The sequence below is a fragment of the Pieris brassicae genome, chromosome 7, assembly GCF_905147105.1.
Source record: "Pieris brassicae chromosome 7, ilPieBrab1.1, whole genome shotgun sequence".
NCBI classification, from domain to species: Eukaryota; Metazoa; Arthropoda; class Insecta; order Lepidoptera; family Pieridae; genus Pieris; species Pieris brassicae.
In genome coordinates, this window is record NC_059671.1 from 17,436,476 (window position 1) to 17,460,047 (window position 23,572).

A 23,572-nucleotide genomic window follows, 5' to 3' on the forward strand; every position below is an offset into this window, starting at 1 on the left:
GTAAGGCAAATTAGATATTTTAAGAACGCAAGCTTTTGCTGTAAATATATGTGATATTTGTTATAAGTAACATTTTATTATATTAATTATAATAACCAGCAGTAAGACTCCCTCGTTAAGTGGGATGGTGAATATCTTTATCTCACCCATTTATTAACACAAGAGAATTTCATTTCTTCGTTCTGTTCGATTTTCGTTTCATTGGGAATTTTGCTCCTTATGCATTTTCGGTATATAAGAGTTTCTATCACTAAACTTTTTTCCGTGCGTGAAACACGTAAGACTTATGGTCGTGCTTACTGTTAGACGTTTTCGTTCTTCCGTAGAAGATTTTGTTAATAGGTATACCCTTTTTCAACGTTGAAAATGTGTTTTCTTTAAATGTGTAAAAGTTATTTTAATAAAAGAATACTAGGAGTATCCTGTATAATAATATGCTTCTTTCTTGCTTCGATTATATTAATTACAGTATAGAGGTTGACAAAACCTTGATTTCTTGTTGAAGTGCCACAACTAAACTTCGTAGGTCCGGTATCAATCTGAAGCCGGCCGCAATCGTTACAGAAAAAACATAATTTTTGAGGTTTAAGCCCAAGTACACGGAGTTCTGAATTTTATGCTTACAAACAAATAGATATTGTAAAAATTTATATAATTTATCCTTATATATAGGAATTTTCTTTAAATTATTACACTTTTCACATGCAATCACAGTTAAGAGCTGTAGAACGCGGTGTCGCATGAAATTCGCAACGTACTGAAAACATTAAAAAATATGACAGTAAATAGTACAATCGATTTTCAGATTTTGAAGAAAAGGTAAAATTAGCATCTGTATTTTATAATTTAAAAGACCTCGAATCCGGGAAATGCGCGAAACTGGTTTACTATGACGTGTTGAGTAGTGACGAGCATGAGCGTGTTTACACGAGGATATTCTATGATGAGATCCAGGCTTTGGTCGCAGATGAGTCGTTACAATATCAGGATAAGCACTTTTCAATAACACCTATTGTGAGTAACAAACCGTAGCTAATAATGTGTAGGTGCAAACATTGTTTATTAATATCATAGCAGAATACTGGGAGTTGAGGCTTAAGGTTATTGAATCTATGGATACGTAACAATTTAAAAACAACAATCTATTTATTATAAATAGAATTGAATAAATACAAATGTATAATTTTGTTGTCATATTATTAGTCATATAGCACGCCTAACGTCTCTTAAAGGCTCAAACTGTGTTGGCTGTAATCGACGCAGGTAGTCTATTAAATAGAGATTAGATTTAACCACAAAAAAGGTGAAAAGGGGTTCCTGTTTTCATAAATCTTTACTTCCCTATCCTTAGTGCTGACGTATTAGCTCTGTGTGTGACATCTAGAAATGATTAACTGTCTATAGTCTATATTTAAATTATAAAGATTACAGAGATATTATAAACATTTGCATTACAATATACAAGACATTAGACACATTTATAAAACACAATTATTACTCATTATTATAATAGTAAATATAATTTCTAGTATGGCAAATTGTGGCCTAAGAAATCAACAGAAATAACAATAACGTTTTCACCAAAAGAAATTGGGGAATTTAGCACAATCGCATATTTGGACATAGACGGGGTGAATGACCGCGTTCCTCTAAAGATTGTCGGCACATCGTTGCCGCCTTCCATAAACCTAAATTTAGAGACGCTGGACATGGATTGTGTGTATATAAACAAGAAATACGACTATGAGATTGTCTCTATAAACAAAGGTGTGCTATTGTCAATTCATCCTAACAACATACGTTCGTAAATATATTAAGTACTAGTCTTTTTTATATAACAGAGAACAAATGGGCAGGAGGCTTCTCTGATGTTTAGTTTTACCCACGCACATTCAATGGCAAAGGACTCGCGAGTGCATTGCCAGCCTTTAAAGAATTAGTACGCTCTTGCCTTGAACTTTCCACTCAGTTGTGGAATGACGTTCTCGTGATACGGGTGGAATCCATATACAGTCTGATGACTGACTGCATATTTTTATGAATGTATCGGGGCGTCACGCCTGGAACTCAAATGATGTGTTTTTGAGCCGGAATTCATGGGTCAATTCCGGTGAAACAATTAACCAAGTTCAAGGACCCAAAAATTCCAAAGAATGTGTATTTCGGAATTGGCAAATTTTATACGTAGGGGTAATGTCAATTGTTTCCGAATGGTAGACAAAAATGTACATTATTTTGTGACATGCTGTAGAAAATAGATATGGAATTAATGGCAAGCCTGAAGGACATGGCTTATCGTAGAGTTACGGAGCTTAATACGGATGGGGTGTAACTGTTGGTTGGTAACTAAGGTGTCAAAAGCAGATAAGATAAAACTCTTAGTGTGTTTATATCATTCTCCTTTATGTTAATAAATGTCTGACACGAATTTATTTTTTACAGGTCATATCAATGGTGTATTATTATATAAAAACGTTCCTCCTTTATTTGGAAGCAAAATTACGTGCACGCCAACAATGCATTGTTTGAGACCAGGAGAAAAAGATATATTTGTTATTTCATTTTGCAATTCAAATCAAGGACCGTTTTTCGAGGAAATTAATTTCGCTATACGAGATACAGATGTCGTGCTGAAAGTGTATTTAAAGTATGTATAAATGGACCTGTGAAATGGAATTTGTGACAAATTCCTTTTTGAGATAAGGGAAACATACTTAGTCCCGGCGCTGCACCTTTATTCCATTGAAATTAGATAAAATTAATATCAGATTTCTTTGTCGGCGTTTAAAAATAATTTCTAACACGCCTGCTAAAAAATGCATAACAAATAGTATCTAGAAGCTTCGATTAACCAATTACGTTAAATAAATGTTGGAAAAAATCTCCACTTCTTTTATAACAGGCTTATTCAATTATTGTTAAATTGTGTTCCAACTCTGACTGTGTGCAAATCATTTTTGAGGTACATATGAGTTGCGTTCTAACGCAACCTTCCTAAATATTCTTTTTCAGGGGCGTTGTTATCTATCCATCGTTAATGTTTAGCATTCCTTGCTTGGATTTTGGTATGGTCAGTTTAGGTGAGTATATAATTTTCAAATGCGTTATATATAATGTCCGAGAGTTAGATTTCTGTATGTGTTTTAAAATAGGTGTTCAGGCTTCTGTGCCTGAAACACACCGACGATTTTTTGGGTCTGAGCTAATTTATTTTCTAAAAAACATATACACTGTAAGGTAACATGGACATGCCTTGGAAAATATATCTTTCTTATATACAAAACGTTACTTAGAAAAAATTACATTTTTTAATTTTTATTAACGTAATAGTTATTTTATAAGATTTTATTATTTAAAGTAACTTAAATTTCCTTTTTAATATAATTTATGAATGTACTTTTATGTAATAACACTAATAATTTGTATAAGGTGTACCAAAAACAATGGAATTAGAGGTTATAAACGAGTCTATAGTGGATGTAAATGCAAATGTTAAAATATCGTCAGACGGCCCTGAGATAAGCAGTATTACTTTGGAAGATTATGCTGTGACCAATAAACCAAAGCCTACAGTCCCACAATGGCCTAGAGAATTCCATATCGCCCCACAAAAAGTTAATATAGGCCCGGAATCAAGGGTATCTTTAAAGGTGACTTACTTCTATCATTCTATGAATAAAAAAAATCTTTACGTTTTAAATACTGGTTTGAAGACACATTTTAAATGAGCAAAGGAGGATCGGTATTTGTCTGGTATACTTATAGGTAATATACTAGCTACTCGATATGATTCTTGGAACTACTAAATTTTTAAGGGGACGATCTAAAAATATGACCTTAATGCGTATGCTATAGATTTAATCACTGTTATAAACAATTGTAATGTGCTCCAGATAACCCTGACAGCAAATTTAATAAGAGCTAACCAGACATCTCTGGAACTAGAACTGGACAAGTCTGACAGCCCGCCAATTACATTACCTGTTACATTTAACGCTTTGGTTCCTGCTATAACGCCAGCATCAGATATAAATCTTCGTGCATGCTTTTTGGATTTCCCGTATAAATGTGATATTGTGATAACTTGTAATGAGTTCTGGGGTTATTTTACATTAGAAGAACCTGAGGTATTCATTGTTTTAATCTATTTAAAATTATTGTTTTGTAAACACTCAAGTATAGTGTCTGAAATGATTAACTTTGATAGTAAAAGTAAACATCAATCATTAGACTAATTATTTTAAAGGATATCGTAAGGGGTATATATATATATATATATGTCGGTGAGGTTACGTTAAAGCGATCATAGATGTCGTTATTAGTTGTTAAAAAAAAGCGTCAAATGCTAAATCTTTCAGAGATGGCGTTTGAATGAAGTCTGTGTACGATTCGAATGTGGGGACGTAACTGGTCGGTCAGTTTGGTTTTGGACGGCATCCAGCAAAGTCGTATGCAGAACTCACTGCGCTTTAAATCTAAATTCGAAATATGCCACCTGGTGACGAAAGCGACGGCGATTGTTCTCACGAACAACTCGGAGACCCTTGTACCGCGACATATATATAAATATATGTATATATATTACACTAGCTGCCCCCGCGAACTTCGTTTCTTCTTAATGTGGTTTGCCTTAATACCGTGACACGAAAGAATAATTTCACTGTATTATCGTCACTATAATATGAATTTGATTTACACTTCGGTCTAAGTAACACGTGGTTGGCTATGCTAACACCAAAAATTAAAAAAAAAGTAGAAATAATTGAATTTCACAGTATTTCGTTTACTACAAAATAAATTTATTTTTACTTTAGCCTCAATAACACGTGGTATTGTTCATATTCAATCATGATATTGAATTGTAGCTTATATGACACGTTTGTCGGTTTACCATAGCAGTGCCATCTATTGATTACTTACTCAATTCAGTCGAAAAGTATCGCCATCTGTTAGAATCTTTTGGATCTTCTGTCAATTAATTATAGACAAATAATTTTGCAATAAAATAGAATTGCGACTATAATTAAAGATCTAAGCTATCCTAACTCTTAAGTTGGACCAGACTGCTCATGGTGTGCCAATTTAATTTAAAATCGGTTAAGTAGTTTAGGAGTCCATCGCAGACAACCTTCGTGACAGGAGATTTATATATATTAAGATTATAGTATTAGTGTTTTTTTTTTCTAGGAATCATCAACGTTAGAAGTTAAAGTTGGCGTTAAAGAAGGCTTGATTAAACCAAATTGTACATTATGCTTACCAGTTATAATTAAAACAAATGTCTTGGGAATGCAAGAACAATCGATATGGTAATAAACAGAACTTTGATTTAGTTTTTTTCACATCTTGATTAAACTACGTTAATAATTGCAATTTCAGTGTTAATCTTTTTGGATTGTCGTCACCGGTTCAAATTTGTCGTATAAATGGGTGCGGTGTGCGGCCCATAGTTACTTGTACACCAATAGCTCTTCATTGGGGCCAAGTTAAATTACTAACAAAAACGCAAAAAACGCTTACACTTTGCAACGACTCTCCAGTGGTGGTCAATTTTAGAGCTTCTCTGGTAAGCGTTTCCTATAATAATAATAATAAAAGTCTTTATTACTGTAGTTTTTACATAAAAGACGTGAAATACTAATAATTAATCGGCAAGCCGGTTGTTTTTTGTTAAACAGCTTGTCCTTGGACATAGGCCTCCTCTAAGGGCTTCCACTCTTCTCTGGTTTTAGTTTCCTATATAATAAGTCAAATTATTACAGAAAATACGACGAGTCTTGCCGGCGTACTTGTAATAATTCACTAAGAAATAAGGTCTAGACTAAAGATTGCTCTCTAAACTAGTCGTTATTATCGGATATACAATGTTGTAGATTATTTGTGCAACAACAATGATTGAACTACAATAAGACAATACAAATATAATGCTTAAGATATGCAATATTATACATTAAATTCCAGTTGAATCGCGATGGTCGGTGGCAAATTTACCCTACAGAAGGATTTATTGAACCCGAAGGTGAAACAGATCTTACTCTAACTCTATATCTTATTGATGCTGACAGCTATACTAATAAGGCTGTGATTCAGTTGGAAAGAGTCAAAGATATTGTAAGTTATTTTTTATTAGTGTTGGTAACTGTCATTAGTTGGTTATATATAGAAACTATTTTGTTTTAGTTGGTTCCACTATCGGCGACTGGTGTGGGAACGAGTATTTTAGTCGGTGAATTTAGAGACAGGGTTGTGCTTGGAAGGCATTTTACTAAAATACCGTTAAACTGTCAAGTGGTAATGGAAAACTGTGGCACACGAATGCACGCTTTAGAATGGAGCGAGTATTACAAAGCGCCGAAAACAAAGCAACATTCTGTGTAAGATCTATGAACTAATAATAAAATAAGATTGAAATTTGTTGATGTAACTGGAAATGGAAGTCCAATAGTGGGCCAAATTGTAAAATACGTCTAAAATATAATGTTTATATAATTGTAATAGAAAATATATGGAATAATTTTCAGAGCATTCTATAACTTGGAGCCGAAATCTTTTAAAGTGGCGGCTGGTGAGAAGTTAGATTTGACAATAACTGGCCTTTCCAATAAAGTTACCACTGTTAAAGAAATGTGGTATCTAGTAGGAAGCGTGGAAGGGATAAATAAGAAGGAGTTACTACTCGAGTGCCAAATTATTGCAGAATTCGTTGACCCTAAAATAGAAATTTCATTAAATGTTATTGATTTTCAGTATGATTACGGTCCATATAGCGAATTTTATAAGTTAACAGGTAGGATTATATCTTATTAACTATATTTAATAAAATATTTATACTATATTTATCGCAAATTGGTTTCAGATATCGTTACAATAAGAAACGTTTCAAAACTACCCTTAGATTTTGATATCAGTGTAAAACCGCCCTTTGCAATCATTCATAAACAAACAACATATAAAATATTACCTGAAGAGGAAAATCTTTGTGGTTGCATTTGCTATACTGAATCAGATTTAAATGTTCTTAAAATGTCAGACAGTGACCCTTACCAGTGCAAAATATTTATTGACTATTTAACTCTAAAACCAGTGGATCCATTACGGAATGAACCTCTTCATTTCTTTCAAGATATAAATAAAATAAAAATGGCTTTTAATTTGACACATACAGTCGAAGAACGATTAGAAGATCAAGAAGTTATGAAGATACAAATTTTATTTGATACGACAAAACATTTGTCTCTAAAATCTCGTGTTTACTGTGATTTGTTACGAGTTAAGTTTAAAGGCCATAAAAATAAAGTAAGAGATCTTATTCTGTACATAGCTTAAGTAATACCTTGATATAATCATATATTGTTTACTTTTCAGGATGTCATTAAACTAATTGGAAAAATAAACTTTCCAAATGTGCTTATACTAACTCCGCGAATAGATTTTCAATGCGTTCTGAATGGAAGTATTGAGAGTAAAACTATTAAGATACAAAATGTGACGCCCTTACTCGTATGCTATCAATTTAACTGGAAAAAGTACTGTATCGTTGAGACAAAACTGGTAAGCATTGATGATAAATACAATAGTAGAATTAATAACACTTAAATACATAAATTTGTAAATATTACAGCCAGATAGATCCGCAGACACCGTCTACAAGAGTTCAACAGAAACTGAAGCTAGTGGTGGTACTTAAATTAATTCATGTAACTTGTATGTCCCATTTACTTTGATAATTATTTTAGAAATAACATTAATTTTAGGTGGTGAATTGCATGAAATTTTAGCGTGTCGAACACCTGTGGGATCAGCTGTTGATAATATAGGGAAAGAGATTATTGAAAATAGTTTGATATTGACTACTCAGAACGAAGTGCCTAATGAAAGGATATCTGTTCTTAATGAAGATATAATACTAGACAAAAAGTTTAAAAAATACACAACTATGAAGACCATTACGCCGATGATTGCTGTTGATTACGAGTCTGATTTTGAATGGATACATAAATTTTCAAAAAAAGATAAAAGCCCAAACATTTGTATTAATGACGTGCTACAGTTAACCCCGCATCGTGGTTTACTAAAGCCTAATGAGGTGGAATTCATTCATGTAATTTTTAGGCCTAAAGTAAATATGAATATTCGTGCTACTTTAGAGTGTGAAGTACTGGGGGGACCAGCTGAAAGTATACTAGTTACCGGCCAAAGCTCGGATTTGATATATAAACTTAACACGGGAAAGATAAATTTTAAAATAAGGTCCTTTCATGAAAATGCCTTTGAACAATTGATATTGACAAATGTGTCACTACTGCCTTTCGAATATAAAACGTATTTAAACGAACCCAAATGGGAAAATGATTTATATGGTACCATACTCAACGTTATTCCTGATGGTAGAGTTTTAGACCCAGAAGAATTCATTAGCGTTAACATTGAAGTAAGACCAGGTGCCATGGGTTATTTTGGTAGTACCTTTGTATTGGAAGTTGGCCATCTTCCTTTTATACCTATTGAAGTTTTTGGATGGGGAGTTATACCACAAGTCTATATTTCATTGCCACGACCAGAAATAGCCAAGGTAAATCTGAATTTACCCCTCATAAGTGCCTATTTATTTAGGACTAAACTAGGAATTATTTGCGTAGAATGCGTCTTCCTTAAAGTAAAAATAAAATTAGGTGTAGTTGGGTTTCTTTTATACTTAAAAACAAACTTTATACGAAAGTCGTGGCCTTTGCTAACATGTTTTTCCTACTCCTGAGATTTTATTAAGACCATAAAGCTTAAAATCGCTCTCGATAAAACGTGAGTATACTATCAATTAATTTCCATTATTATTTTATAGCTAAGTCCAGAAGTTGGGTACCAAGCAATTCCTACACTGACCGAAGAATATCTGGAGGCCATCAATGAAATATTTATGAATCGCATGACAGAACACCTAAATTCACCATTTACAGAAAAGTGTTTTGAAGACCCAATGTTTCATAAGGATTGGTTTATATGTTCTACATGGGTAAATCATTTTTCAGAATTTATTTCGTCCCAAAGATAAAAATAATAATCAAAATGATTATGATATTTATATAAAATAATTTCTTCAATGTTGATCTGCTTGTAAAGATAAGCTAAAACGAAGAATAATGTGGACATAACTGTATGATTCTTCTTTAAGAGTCTCAGTACTAAATCCTGGTCGGATTTAGTACTGATTTAGCCAGAGTCTCCATGTAATCTACCATGAACTTGTTCCCTCTTAAAAATTGTTTAAACAGCTTTCATTAAAAATTCGAGAGTCATGGTTTAGGTTCTATCAGACTTTTACTAGGATGGCGGCTGGAACAACGTTATTCTAGGTTCAATTTATTCCGGGTTTATTACATTTTGCTTATTCCTGGTATAAAATTTTATACCACGTTTATTTGTACCACTGTTATTTTTTTACATCTTTTACGCCCGCAGTGACTATGACTAGTCATAGTAAAAATGATTCAGCTTAATACACATTAGTTTCCTAAAGAATCTTATATATATGTTTATTTATTTATTAACACTTCGTTACATTACAATATACAAAAATTGAATATAATTATATTATCTCCTTTTGATTTAATTAAAGGGCAACTGTCGGCCTTATCGCTTTCGAGCGATCTCTTCCAGGCAACCACTATAAGTAAAGAAAAATAAAGCCTTAAATTACATAAGATAGGCAAGAAGTGCAAAACTACATGTTATACACTGTTATTAAGACAAAACTAAACAGGAACAAAGAAACAAACTAAACTAAAAAGATGATACATTAAAAATAAAAAGTAAAAAGATACATAAATCACGATATTTTAAGTCTCACGTCAGTTAGTAGTTAGTAAGAAAGTTAGGGATACGATGTATGATATATATTAGTATTTAATGTAAACTTATTATTTAATAGTAAAAACGTCTATCTTCAGGATGGATACCCGTCTTCTATGGACATCGAACTTGCGATTGAACGGATGCTACTAATAAATTACATTAAATTACGACCAGACATTTTAAATGTTTATTCTACTACGTCGAAAATGATACCGATACCCGGTTTTCAGACAACACCGTACGTTATTGATTATGGAGTGGTGATAACTGGAAGTTGCGTAAGTATTATAAAGAAACAGTTTAATAAATTATTTAGTTTTTCCTTATATCATGTGCCATTACGCTGAATTGATAAAACTATGTAGTATTGGTATTGAGACGTAACGGACCAAAATTCCAATAAAATCCTTTGCAATCCTCCTGTGAGCTAGGTGCTGCCAGCGATTCTTCTGGGAACCTTCATATAACTTTTAAAATAACAAATGAATCTCTTTATAGGTTCACTGCTGTGTAGATATTATTAATTACGGACCTATTGTACTCAAACTACATTTTGCGAAAGGGACCCAAGTTCCTATATGGCTCGGATTAAAATTGTGTGGAAAGTTAAACCCAGGGGAATCTGGAAAATTAGAAGCCACATTCTCTCCAACATCAAACGATTTTACTGAATTAGAACAAAATGTTGAAACTTCGTTTAATATAGACGTAAGTCATAGATATAATATATATATATATATATTATATTATATTTGAGACACCCAAGTAAGTAATATTTAACGATATTTTAATTCAAGTCCGAGGTACGCTTTTGAACGTCAAGAAAAATTGTATGACATTAAATATTGAATGCCAGTTCTTCAATCAAGGCAGCAGATTCAATCATTTTTATATTACTATTTTTAACTTAAACTTATATAAAAATAATAATATCCACAGTTTAAATAATTTTATTCTTCAGGTACCATACGGCGTAACTATTCCAATTCAAATAAAGGCATTGTGTGCAGTTCCCTATTTAATGTCTAATGTAAGCGCTATCGACTTCGGTACAGTACGATGCGGTGACAAAGTTATATCCTCAATACCTTTAAAAAATATGTATGTATATTATACCGTTTTGCTCTATGCTGCCGAACAATAAGATTCATATCGATTTTTCTAAGAAATGTTACAAAGGCTCAGGCATTTAGATCGTACGTCTAAGTTTTCTAATATACTTGATATTAGTAAATATAGATGTGCGATCTTTATATTTCTTGTGTAAGTGGCCAGCCTCAATAGTGATTAGACGCCGTGGCCGTTCGGCTTGATACAACTATCAATTATCAACATCTTTAATTGGATCGTGTATAATATATAAAACCATTTATTAATAAAAAGAAAACCGAATGAGGACGTCAGTGCCTATTTTTCTTAGGGCCTTACGATCGGGTATTTAAGATACACCAGCTGTATACAGTGCAGGTTTTAAACAAATTATTAATTTCAGTGGAAAACCAACGTGTATATGGTATGTGACTTTGAAGTCTAAAACACCAGGCCCTAATCCTATGACAGTTCTTGATAGTTCTGGAAAGTTTGAGCCAGGCGAGGGAGGCTGGCTTAGTATAGCTTTTAAACCTATCATGGAGGTATTGTACCGAGATTTACGTAATTTTTAAACTATATAACATTATAAGTGCCGCTTAGATAAATTGATTCTTAGTATCCATACTAGGAAAAGAATCTATTCATAAATATTAACTCAAAACTCTTCCAACGTCTCTTATTTAATTTTAAACTAATATATAGCAACTACTTCAACTTTACAATAACAACCTTATTATATGATTATACCAAGTTAAAGAAAACACTTTTGTACCGGATTGAAGCTATGTATTATTATAAACTTATGTTAAAAAAGGTATATTTATCTTCTATCATAATTAATAATAATAATAATCAATGGCGTTACAACCTTTTTAAGGTCTGAGCCTCAGATTTCTGTATCTGTTTCATGATCGTTTGTGAATTGAATATGCAAGTAGGTGATCAGCCTTCTGTGCCTGACACACGCCGTCGACTTTTTGGGTCTAAGGCAAGCTGGCTTCCTCACGATGTTTTCCTTCACCGTTCGAGCTAATGTTAAATGCGCACATAGTAAGAAAATCCATTGGTGCACAGCTGGGGATCGAACCTACGACCTCAGGGATGAGAGTCGCACGCTGAAGCCACTAGGCCAACACTGCTTTTATCTCAGAATAACCCATCGTAATTCTGGTTAAAAAAATCCAGAATTACGATGGGTACAGGTGCTGAACATCTATAAATCATAATCATGATACGGGGCAATTTTTTTAGCTTCCGTACGAAGGTCTCCTAATTTTCAAGTTCCATATGAACCCAAATCGAATGACAATACCGGTGTCTGGGCAGGGTATTGTGCCACAGGTTCACATTATTGGACCGAATGTTAGTTTCCCGCCAACTCTACCCTGGGCTGAAACCACAGATATTTATTTTGGATTGACAAACCCATGTCCGTTTCCGATAGAGCTCATTGTTGCGCATAGTGATGTGTTAGTATATATTTTAAATTAACAACTAATAATTATCAAACAATATTTTGTTTAAATACGTATTTTTCGAGGTCTGTTTTTATATAGCTTAAGATTGGTTGGTCGGTTGGTTTTTGACTGGACAAATGATTAGCCTATACCAATCAAGACACTTGACAAAGCTTCCGCTTAAAGCCTTGTAACCTTTAATTTCGGGTTTGTTCCCTTCTCTGTTCGATCTGGTGCAGCAATGCCGGGGGGTACGACGTGGTCACCAGCTAGGTCTGGCTTGACCAGCAGGGATTAATTACTGAGTATAGTAAAGGCATTAGGCAAACCAGACTATACGTATATATATTTATATCTAATATACTCAACAAAGTTACAGTGTACTCAATTTAGTCCATTTACCTTTTCCGTTTTTTGTAGAAATTGGAACGAAGAAGAAGAAATATACCAACTGCTACATAAATACTACAATAAGCCCGATGAAATGTTGGTAAAAGCGATACGACCAGGGGCGGGTATGCCCGAGGCAATAATGAATTTTTATATCAGATTCAAAGAAAGAGTCAAAAGGTAAGCGCAATAGATGTAAATTTAACCGTGCAACACTATTTTTTTCGATAAGTTCTGGTTGAAAATACAGTTTATTCCATTACAATTTTAGTACCAGTAATGGGTTGATAAAAGAAAAACATTTTTTAACTGGATTGAAGCTATGTATTATTATAAACTTACTCCGGGGACTCCGGGGAAATAAATACAGATAATACAACATTCTCTACAGTTATGATACTTTTTGACATTCAACACTTTTTGTCTGGACAACGTTGGAAAAAAAAAGAAAAAAATGTGTGCGTGTACTAGTGTACACACGTAAGAAGTGAAACGTCTTTATGACCTTATTTTTCGAAAAATGATCCAATATATGCAACTTTATATACATTGGTTAAATAAAGTTAAATTAGATAAAGTTTAACAAAAGGCTTTCATTATCATAGACATGAATACAAATAATACAATTATCTCATTTTACCTTATCACTACTAAGATTATTACAGAATTTCATTAATTGTAATACAATTATTACTATCGTTGTTATCGTTATTATATATTTTTGTTATTAATGAATCAACCGTGGTAGGGACACGAAAAAGATAGTACGTAACGGAAATATGTGACGCGTAACTCAAAAATGAGACGGTAATTTTTTTCCAACGCCGATAAATAAGTTTCACTTCCAATCGCTTTCAATAGTCAAGGAATCTAAGGTTTTTTTATGTGTTTCTTTAATTGTCTATTAGTACAGAAGCCTGATCATTGCCTATTAGAAAAAAATACTCACAAACAGTTAAATAATAACACACCACGCTATCTTACTAAAACGCTGTAATACGCAGCCGCATACAGTGTACAGTAAGCTCACGTAGTTTTCACATGCACTACACACGTTAAATGCTCAAATACAAGCACGTATTAAACAGTGTGCAATATACATACACACTGACATCTGCTCTCTCGCTCTGGCTCACAAATTACAGGCGACTATGCTTAGAAGACGGGAGTGGGGACGCTACGAAGTATGGCACAAAGAGGAGAGACCGATAATATACAAATTGTATGTATATTTCTGTCTCATTCTTTCCCCTGGCTTCATCCTACACATTTTTGTATTTGTGTCTCTTACCTGTCGTTTTTTCGTTGCATCCGGTTTGAAATCACAACGATTCTAAAGAAGTTTCACTTCAAAAAATTATGTAAAATAATTATAATTTTATAATTATAATGTTTCAATCCGGTTAAAAAGTGTTTTCTTTCAATGTGTAAAAGCTATGTTAACAAAAGACAATACTAAAAGAAAAACATTTGTGTAACAATTGTGATATGACAGGTGCATTGAAGAAGAAGGTCAGATGTCCAAGGTTTCAACAAAACAAACTGCGGCTGCCAAGTAAGAGTATTTAAAATGTAAAACAATCTAAACAATGGCAAAGATTATGAAAATAATTAAAATTTCAGAAAAACGAAGAATATTAAGGGTCCTGTATCAAAGACCACAACACGAGACAATTTAAGTCCAAAAAAGGCACGAACTGAAACTGAAATTATAAATGGTAAGGATGTCATGTTTAAACTGGACCAGTCTTTTAGTTATCGAAACTTTCGTAAGCGTCATCAAAATAATAAATTTAGTGGTTCTATGCTAGGTGAAGCAGAATACACAAAACTATTGTACCTAATACTTTTTATTGTTATAAGAATGCACGTATCAAAAACCAGTATTAGCTTGTATGGCGAAACGCGTATAAACGCTCTTCAAACCCGGCGAAACGATATATGAAGGCAGCAGGCACAAACAGCCTTAAAAATGTAATAAAACATAACGTCCATTTTATCTTAAACATCATCAGATATCCGCTATTTATAGATAAATCATGTTTTTTTACAGATATTATTGGCTCCTTAAAAGAATCTAATGTAGATCCTTTGAAGGAAAGCATCGCAGCTTACGATGCGACATCAACAGCTGATGACCAAGCTGACAATCATGCGAAAGGAATTTTAATATTCTTTCATGGTTCGCCTTGTGAAGGTTAGACAACGATTATATAATGTTGGAAAATTCGTAAAAAATCTGTTTTGATGCAAGGCAAGGCAAGGCAATGCTTGGGACTTCTTTTACGTTATAAGATCTTTACTTCGTTCCAACCGACAATAAAAAATCTGTGGTTTTAGAAATAAATTGCCAAGAGATGGCCTATTCAACGGGCAAAGCACTTGGAATTCCTACTGTCAACGTTGACATGTGCGTTGTGGAAGCATTATGTACAAGCACTTGTAACGCGAAAATGGTCATACTAAATGCAGTTAATGAAATGTTCGATGTGGTACATAAGTTTAAAGGGGATGATGAGAAAGAGACAGAAAGTGAAGGTAAATCTTTTGGGTTACGAGATCAAATAGTAATTATCTATTCTTATATCAAATCTATAACTCCGGTTTTAAGTACTGTCAAATAATTAAATAAACATTAAACGGTAATAGACACGAATGTGTATATAATGTGTTATTGCAGATTTGTTTAAAGAAACTGATGACGAATTCGACATAATATGGAAGAAAATAGAGTTTTTGGCGTATAGCAAAAACATAGCAACTCCGCGATCTAAAGCAAGTGATAAAAAGAAAAAGAGATCCTCCACATCTTCCATAACTTCACATTCAGCTGTCGGAGCTATGGGATCCACTACAATGTTTCAAATGGTAAACTGTATTCATGAAAATTCTCGAACAAACATGACGTTTCTTAAGGCACAAATTTTTTCATAAGTAATAGAACAAATAGTTGTAATAACATAACGACATGATTATTTTTGAACAATTTAAATGCTTAAAAATTTCATGACATTTCTATTTCTAAACACAGATAAATTAGTTATTTTTCGTGCTTGATCTATCATTAATCTGCATATTAAGTTGACCGGAATTTTACTACGACGTAATGCAATTTAAAATTCCTAATCAAATTGCAAAAGTTTTCGTTTTTAATTTAATTTAATTTTTTAGGATTTAACAACCGAACTCTTAACGGACTTCTTTAAGCATCCAAAGTTTAACCGAGGGTTCATCGTGGATACTTTAACGAGTATCGTTTTCAAAAGTCCACCTTTAACGCTAACGTCGCTTATTAAGTGCAAAAGTAATATATGGAATATACATTTAGTGTTGTGTCAATCGGACTTCACAAAATGGGCTCAAAGCCACGAGGAAACGCTGCGAGAACATGAACAAGTAGATGAGTAAGTGCCGTATACACTATACTATTGTATAGTGTAAACTTCATGTAACGTCCTTCGATTTAACGACTCGCTCTCTCGCGAGCTCGCTCGCTCAAGCGTCGAAATCAATTGGCTTTGGTTGGTTTAGCTTGTATTTCATACACTCTACGTAGCATTACACTCAGTCGTAATAATGACAACTATTGTCCAAATATTTTTTAAGTTGCTAAAATTAATAAAAACTGCGCAGCTGTCTACGTTCTTTTGTCGCTATTACCATAGCCCGCAATAAACTCCTGCATACGAACTTACGAATTGTTGTTGACGATGACTAATAAGTAGGAGTGATGGATTATTCATAGGTTTTTTTTAGCTCTCCATTTAACAACAACTCCCTATAACGGCATAAAATGCAGTCCCTTCAGTGTTCTTATATAAAATTTACAAGTCCAGTTTTCTTTTTTCAGAAACGTATCCAAGACCTATGATGATACAGAAATTGAAAATATTATTGAAAGCTTTGAGGACATGGATGAAAATGAATTTGAAAATGCAAATCCGGAACATAAGTCCATTTATATTACATATGGTTTAGAAGACAGGAGGAGGCAATACTATGAAAAACAAGGGTTATTTTTTGATCTTATTATTATGGAAAGATACGCAAGATAGCAGGGATAGATGCGCAAAAGTCGTTGGTTTGTTAGCCTCTGTAAGAGTACACGGTATTTATGCCCTAAATGTAAAACCAACATTAAATATTCATAAGTTACTTCATAATTTATACCGATGCTTGTAACATTGCGTACAGATAGACGTACAAGTTGTCTATATACTTCATTGATATTATAAAGATGTATTAAGTTAGCGTCAATTTTCCAACATTGATCGAAAAAATTGTGTTTTTTGTTGACTTTAAAAAACCTATTATTACAAGTGCTCTTATTTTTTTCCAATTCATCCGTTGTTAATTGGTTGTCCAAATGACAGAAAGTTTTTTTTAACAGTATTAGTGGGTTATTTAAAATCATGGTTTTTATCAATTGCAGAAATCCAGATGACTACGTCAAACTAGAAAAGAGTGGTCGAGGTATGAAAATTAGTATAAGTTTATTTTTAATGTATTTTCTTTAAATTAATTAAATTTTATAAGCGGGATTATGACTTAATACAAAATATTATTTTTTACATTTGATTCCAGATCGCAGTAAATCATTACTCGTTGTTGATAATGAATCGAAGAAAAAGATGAAAAAGGAAGACACTAAAGGTATGTTTTACCACTAGCATTATACAAGCCATTTTCTTTGAAAACTACAAACTACTACTAAATACTTTTAAAGTATCCAAAATATAAAGTAATATATAAGTATTTCAGTCGCACGATAATAAAGTTAATACAGTTCCACGACGACAAACGAGTGACTGAATATAAGTATTGTGGTTAGATCTAGAGCAAGAAAAAATAGTGTAAGAGGTTTGCACGTAGTCACCGGCAGTCAAAAGTAATTTGGTCGAAGCGTATTGTCAGTCATTTTACTCGTACAGCCCAGGTGCCTGTTTTACCCAGAAGGATATGATATGCCAAATAAAGGCATAGCACAATTATGAATGTGTTGATTCCAAAGAACATGCAGATCTTACAACGTTGCTATAGTGTCTAGGCTACACTATAGAAGTTATTCGGAAAAAATGTGTGCGTGTACTACTAGTGTACACACGTAAGAAGTGAAACGTCTTTATGACCTTATTTTTCGAAAAATGATCTACTATATGCAACTTTACGGAAATTGGTTAAATAAAGTTAAATTAGATAAAGTTTATAAATAAATACAAATAATACAATCATTTCAGTTTACCTTATTACTACGAAGATTATTACAGAAGTTAATTAATTGTAATAGGATTATTACTATCATTGTTATCGTTATTATAGATTTTTATTATTAATGGCTTCGAATCTCTTCGAATCAACCGTGGTAAGGACAAGTAAAAGATGGCGCGTAACGGGAAAATGTGACGCGTAACCCAAAAATGTGCCGCGTAACCGACAACCATGACGGTAAACGTTTTTTCAAGGCTGATAAAGAAGTTTCACTTCAACAACTATCTGAAATAAAGAGTCATTATTATTATTAAAATTGTTGCCATAACGGAACCATGAGCATTATATTTTTTTAACTTTTAGCGAAACCCACAAGTGAATATTTATTAATGAGCACAAGGTATAATGAATACTCCAAAAATACTTACGATAATTTAGTCAATATCGCAAATAATTGGATAATTGAAGAGGGTGAAGTGGGTTTTCCGTTATACGGCTTTAGTGGTCAAATCGTTGGATCTTCTCATAAGAAATTGAAGAAAAAATCCGAAATTCAACTTCAGGTAACAACCCTGAGTAGGAATAAAAATATATTGCAACGTCCTAAGGAAAAAAAATAATTACAAATGCTTCTAGCAGGTTTATTAAATTTAAAAAATAATTATTTTTTAAATGCCTTGCAGGATACTTCATTTAATTGCAAATTTTACATTGTAACAACCCCTCAACACCTCGGGTACACATTGTTTTATAGCATGTCAGCCAACTTCTACTGAGCCGAATTTCAATAGACTTCACGACTATGTTAGTTGCCCTGAAAGTATGAATTAAGTTGTATTACTAACTAAGTACTTTACTAAAGGTTTGACATTTCCAGGCTTCTGAAGTCAGTATTTGTGAGAGGGGATTTCCGTTGACTCTAATAAACTGTCCATGCAAACGGTATAAGACAGCGATCGTTAATATGTTTTTGGGGTCTGAGTTGGTTCGGGACGCCTTACGCGAAGAAACCGAGTATGATATATTGAATTGTCCGATTAATTTTAAAGAGTTTACGGTTCTCTTACCAAAAACCTTTCCATTGATGAACCATGAAGACCCGTTACGTTGGCAATATTTGGACGAATCACCGGTAAGAAATATATTGAGGTTTGAACAACTTGGCCTAAGTCTTCAGAGAGCCATTATTAATTACTTTACAGCGTGTTGATCTTATATATAAATAATATAAATTTGTAAACATTCATTTGCGAACACACTCAGACGTAGTCAACTCCCATATGTCAGTAAGTATGAGAGCAGACGTATTAGTGCGAAGACCGTAACATAAAACAACATAATGACACAATAACTTACAGAAGGTTGCAAAATTCTGTCTCAAAGCAAGCGAGCTACTCAAACGATTTTGATCCCCGTTTCGTGGATTTGTTTCGTGTGAATCACACGATTTTACAGGAGTATTTTGTTATTTTGGTTATTGTTTCGTTAAATTAGGTTATGTTATAAATGTTTTTGGCACAAACAATTTAGCTGTAGATTGGCGTGACGCGAAAACCGCTTAATCTGTAGCCGCGATGTCGCTAATACGGATGAATCATTTTTTTTTAATTAGTCATGTTGTTACAGATTAAAAAATGTGAATGTAATCCTCTTACGGATTTAAATTTGTTGGATGATACGTCACAGGATAATGTGCTTAATATACTATCTAAATGGCATTGTTCGTGTGGTAAAAAGGTAATATTGCTATGTTAAAATAATATCACATCAGGCAAATTCTACTTTGATGTAACTTTACCTATAATTGTGTTAACTTACTTGAGAAAGTTAACACTTTCCGAGATAATTATTTTTCTGTCATTGAATTTGATGCCTTGTTTTAATTCGTTATACTAAAATTGTAATCCGATCAGCTCTAGTTTTAAGGTCAAGATTGCATGTGCTGGCTTTAAAACACACACACACTTCAAAAGTAAAGATTAATTTTTTCTCGGATTTATGATTATTTACATAAATCGTTTCTATGCAACACTACTCTCTGACCTCGATTGCCAAAATTATCGTTCATTTAAATATCTATGTACTCCTTAACAAAACTCTTAATATTTCCAAGGTAACATCCTCTCAGACATCAACAAGTGAAATACCATCTATGTCCATCGACAAAACGTCGGAAGAAAATCAAGAAGAGATGTATCCGTTACCTCTCCATAGTGTTAAATGTACTATAGGTAAAATTTATTATTAATATTTTACATTTGATTTAAAGGGGTTATGAAATTGGTATATTTACTTACTATAATTAATTATATTAATTTAATATTTAAGCCTCATATTTCTGTATTTATTCCGTGATGATTTTTGATAGGCAAGTAGGTGATGAATCTATCCTGTGCCTGACAGACACTATTGACGTCACCTACGTCGTATTTTAGTTCTAAGGCATGCTAGTTTCATCACGATGCTTTCCTTTACTGTACGAGCGTAGTGCGTATATAGACAGAAAGTCCTAGGTATAAGACGCGCACGAAGAAGCCAAGGCCAACACTGCTCTATAATTACTGACATATGGGAGTAGACTACGTCTGAGTGTGTTGTGTGTTTATTTTAATAACCTGGCCATAAATTTAACCAAATTATCATAACTATTCTTAAAATATTACTTTTAAAATTGAGACTACTTTAATGGTCGATTACAGGTCAATAAATCATTAACAAAAATATCTGATGCCCCAGTTGCATTTTTATAAATTGTCAATACACTTAAGCATTATTTAGAATAATTGTTATTCAATTGAAATGTCGACTGTTTGACAGGAAAGTTCTTTGTACATTTACAGAGCGTGATAGGCGAATAGTCCTTGAGCCTGGTGACCTCGTGAGATGCAAATATTCGTTTAGTCCACAATACGAAGGGAATTACGCCGTCAAACGCTTCGTCGAAGTCAGTGGATGGCCAGCCTCAAGAATAGATATAAATGTTTTGGCAATTTGCGATTTACCAAGGTTTTGTTTTAATAATACCAAAATGCTAAATATTTTTTATTATTATTATAGTACGTAAAAAAACACCACAAAACCTCTAAGGTTTTTTAAACTTATAAATTATGGAGCCAAGCAATCAAAGCAAGCAAGGCAGTCCATATCCAAAATCATGTCATGTATATAATAATAATAGTCTTCATTGCTGTAAAATACTTATCCTAGTATATAAAAATGTGAAGTACTATAAACATTAATGATTAATTATCAAGCCGGGTGATTTCGATTCTATAGCTTGTTCTTGGACAAGGGCTTCCACTCTTCTCGGTATCTACCTTTACGTAGCCATATAGGGCCAGCTATTTTATTAATACTATCTTCCCATTTTTATATTTGTCTCCCTCGTTTTCTTTTGTCATAGCGAGGGAGCTATTCCGACGTTTTTTTCGTCCATTTATCTTTGTCTTTCTCTCATATATGTCCTGTCCATTTTAAACTTTTACTAGGTCTTTCTCATTTCTAGTTTAAAGTTAACGTGATTATTGTCATAGTTACCATTGTCATTATATGGAAAAAAAAACATTGTAACCATGGTCACAATAACGACATTAACTATGTTTTATAATAAAGTTGATCTTTAAATATTGATATCACGAAGAATGAAGACGCGATGTAACTTGTTGTTAATTACTTTTGCTATATTCTGATATTGCAATAACCGCTGCATTTGATTTTGATTTTATTAATTCTACTGAGAAGATTTTTTTAGGTTGGATAGCCGTCCTAAGAAAATGTTTGAGAACTTCGTTCGTCGCTCGGTAGAAGACAAAGTTTACAAAGTAACTTATATTGACGATCAAAAGTTGTTCGAGTTTGGGCCTATATTTATTGGTGTCAACAGGTTTGTTTTTTATATTTAAAAGGTCACAAATATTTATAAATCTTACCTTTAGAGCTCGCTTAAATGTGTTACAAATTTATTTAATTCGTAAATCCAACAAATAACATAAATGTTATACAACAATAATAATTAGACTAAACATATATGGAATATACAATATATTCTAAAATTTACGAAAGGAAAAATCAATAAAAATAATAAAATACATCTAACTAAGTAATAACCTAACCAGCTGTGTTGTGAGATGTGTAAATGAGGGTATGTGTAAGGTTGTTTATATGCAGGTGATTTAGCTTTGATAATGATTTTTACACAGAAACGAGAACTTGAAACTTTAGTGGGTAATAATAGGGACCTAAATTATATGTGTTAACATGTTGACTTTTAATGATAAGGTAATTATTTTAATGGCATATTAATTTTTAAGAATATATGAAGAGCAATATTCAATTGAATTACGGAACTCCTCTCTAATAACAGCCGATGTCGTTGTTGAATTTTTGGAAGAAACGACCGTATTTCAAATTGATAAAACTTTTGTTAATTTGGAGGTAAGAAATCCTTGTATACAAACCTCACTAAAATTCAATTGAATTATAAAATTGTTTTAATTTACACATATACTTTATACAACGTCACTATGTAAGGATTTTAGTTAGCTAAAAGGGTGAGATTGAGAAACCAGACTTAGCACGTCTATTTCCTGTATGGCAAAATTCAATTTGTTCATTCATTTAGCCTAAAAATCACATTTTTTTAATATAATAGGAGGCAAACGGGCAAGAGGCTCACCTGATGTTAAGCGATACCACCGCACATGGACACTCACATTGCCAGAAGACTCGCAAGTGTGTTGCTGGCCTTTTACAAAATGTTGTATTTGAATATCACCCTAATTGTAGAACATGATTCTTTCCATATAGCGACAATTCGGAATATATCATATACCGATATATAATGCCAGAAATATGTATATACACCGCAAAAGTATCATTCCGAGTTTTAGGCTAATATTAGGTCCTTACGTATGAAATTGTCGTTTTGTATGGGAGGAACAAAAAGTCGAATATTTTTAAATATAATATATTTAATTAATCAAAGTATGAACCATTGTTTTCTATGCACTTTTGCCATCTCATAGGTAGTTCATTGATCCCTTTACTAAAAAAACCAGTCGGACGGGAATCAAAAAAATCTGTGAAGGCGATTTGGACTGCCCCATCAGAGTTAAATTTTTTCCCTTGCAAGAAGTTGTCCAAATTTCAAAAAAAATGGTAATCTGTTGGAGCAAGGGGAGTACGGAGGATGTCTTAGACATTCCAATTGAAGCTCTTCTAATTTGGTAGCCGTCTGTTGTGCAATGTGTGGTCTAGCGTTGTCGTGAAGTAGCAGTGGCATTGAGCGATTGACCAGCCTAGGTTGGTTAGCCGCTAGCTTTTTCATCATGGTTTGCAATTGCTGACAATAGACATCAGCCGTAATAGTTTGGCCAGATTTGAGACAACTGCAATGAACAATACCGGCACTAGTCCACCAAACGCTTACAAGTAACTTTTTTGGGTTTAATTTTCGCTTGGGGCAGGATTTGGCTGGCTGGCCAGGATCCAACCATTGCGCTGAGCGCTTCGGATTATCGTAAAGAATCCATTTTTCATCACAGGTAATGATTCGGTTTAAAATGCCTTCATTATTG

General features: G+C 33.1%; 1 protein-coding gene across 1 annotated transcript in view; it reads left to right on the plus strand.

Annotated features, from left to right (window-relative positions):
* The window catches only part of LOC123711885 (hydrocephalus-inducing protein-like), a 58,345-nt gene that overhangs the window by 5,823 nt on the left and 28,950 nt on the right, over positions 1-23,572 (plus strand). The window contains exons 7-42 of the mRNA XM_045664733.1: positions 806-1,014; positions 1,530-1,767; positions 2,443-2,647; positions 3,013-3,080; positions 3,430-3,650; positions 3,894-4,127; positions 5,188-5,309; positions 5,380-5,566; positions 5,962-6,111; positions 6,181-6,374; positions 6,522-6,787; positions 6,857-7,296; positions 7,366-7,551; positions 7,622-7,679; positions 7,755-8,572; positions 8,840-9,010; positions 9,945-10,127; positions 10,348-10,557; positions 10,811-10,950; positions 11,342-11,483; positions 12,193-12,410; positions 12,819-12,968; positions 14,284-14,343; positions 14,412-14,506; positions 14,842-14,985; positions 15,129-15,326; positions 15,469-15,656; positions 15,960-16,192; positions 16,639-16,800; positions 17,221-17,261; positions 17,373-17,441; positions 18,360-18,559; positions 20,110-20,227; positions 20,837-21,002; positions 21,748-21,879; positions 22,307-22,430. Of these exons, the coding sequence (XP_045520689.1) occupies positions 806-1,014; positions 1,530-1,767; positions 2,443-2,647; positions 3,013-3,080; positions 3,430-3,650; positions 3,894-4,127; positions 5,188-5,309; positions 5,380-5,566; positions 5,962-6,111; positions 6,181-6,374; positions 6,522-6,787; positions 6,857-7,296; positions 7,366-7,551; positions 7,622-7,679; positions 7,755-8,572; positions 8,840-9,010; positions 9,945-10,127; positions 10,348-10,557; positions 10,811-10,950; positions 11,342-11,483; positions 12,193-12,410; positions 12,819-12,968; positions 14,284-14,343; positions 14,412-14,506; positions 14,842-14,985; positions 15,129-15,326; positions 15,469-15,656; positions 15,960-16,192; positions 16,639-16,800; positions 17,221-17,261; positions 17,373-17,441; positions 18,360-18,559; positions 20,110-20,227; positions 20,837-21,002; positions 21,748-21,879; positions 22,307-22,430 (6,740 nt within the window). The remainder of the gene's footprint in view (positions 1-805; positions 1,015-1,529; positions 1,768-2,442; positions 2,648-3,012; positions 3,081-3,429; positions 3,651-3,893; positions 4,128-5,187; positions 5,310-5,379; positions 5,567-5,961; positions 6,112-6,180; positions 6,375-6,521; positions 6,788-6,856; positions 7,297-7,365; positions 7,552-7,621; positions 7,680-7,754; positions 8,573-8,839; positions 9,011-9,944; positions 10,128-10,347; positions 10,558-10,810; positions 10,951-11,341; positions 11,484-12,192; positions 12,411-12,818; positions 12,969-14,283; positions 14,344-14,411; positions 14,507-14,841; positions 14,986-15,128; positions 15,327-15,468; positions 15,657-15,959; positions 16,193-16,638; positions 16,801-17,220; positions 17,262-17,372; positions 17,442-18,359; positions 18,560-20,109; positions 20,228-20,836; positions 21,003-21,747; positions 21,880-22,306; positions 22,431-23,572) is intronic.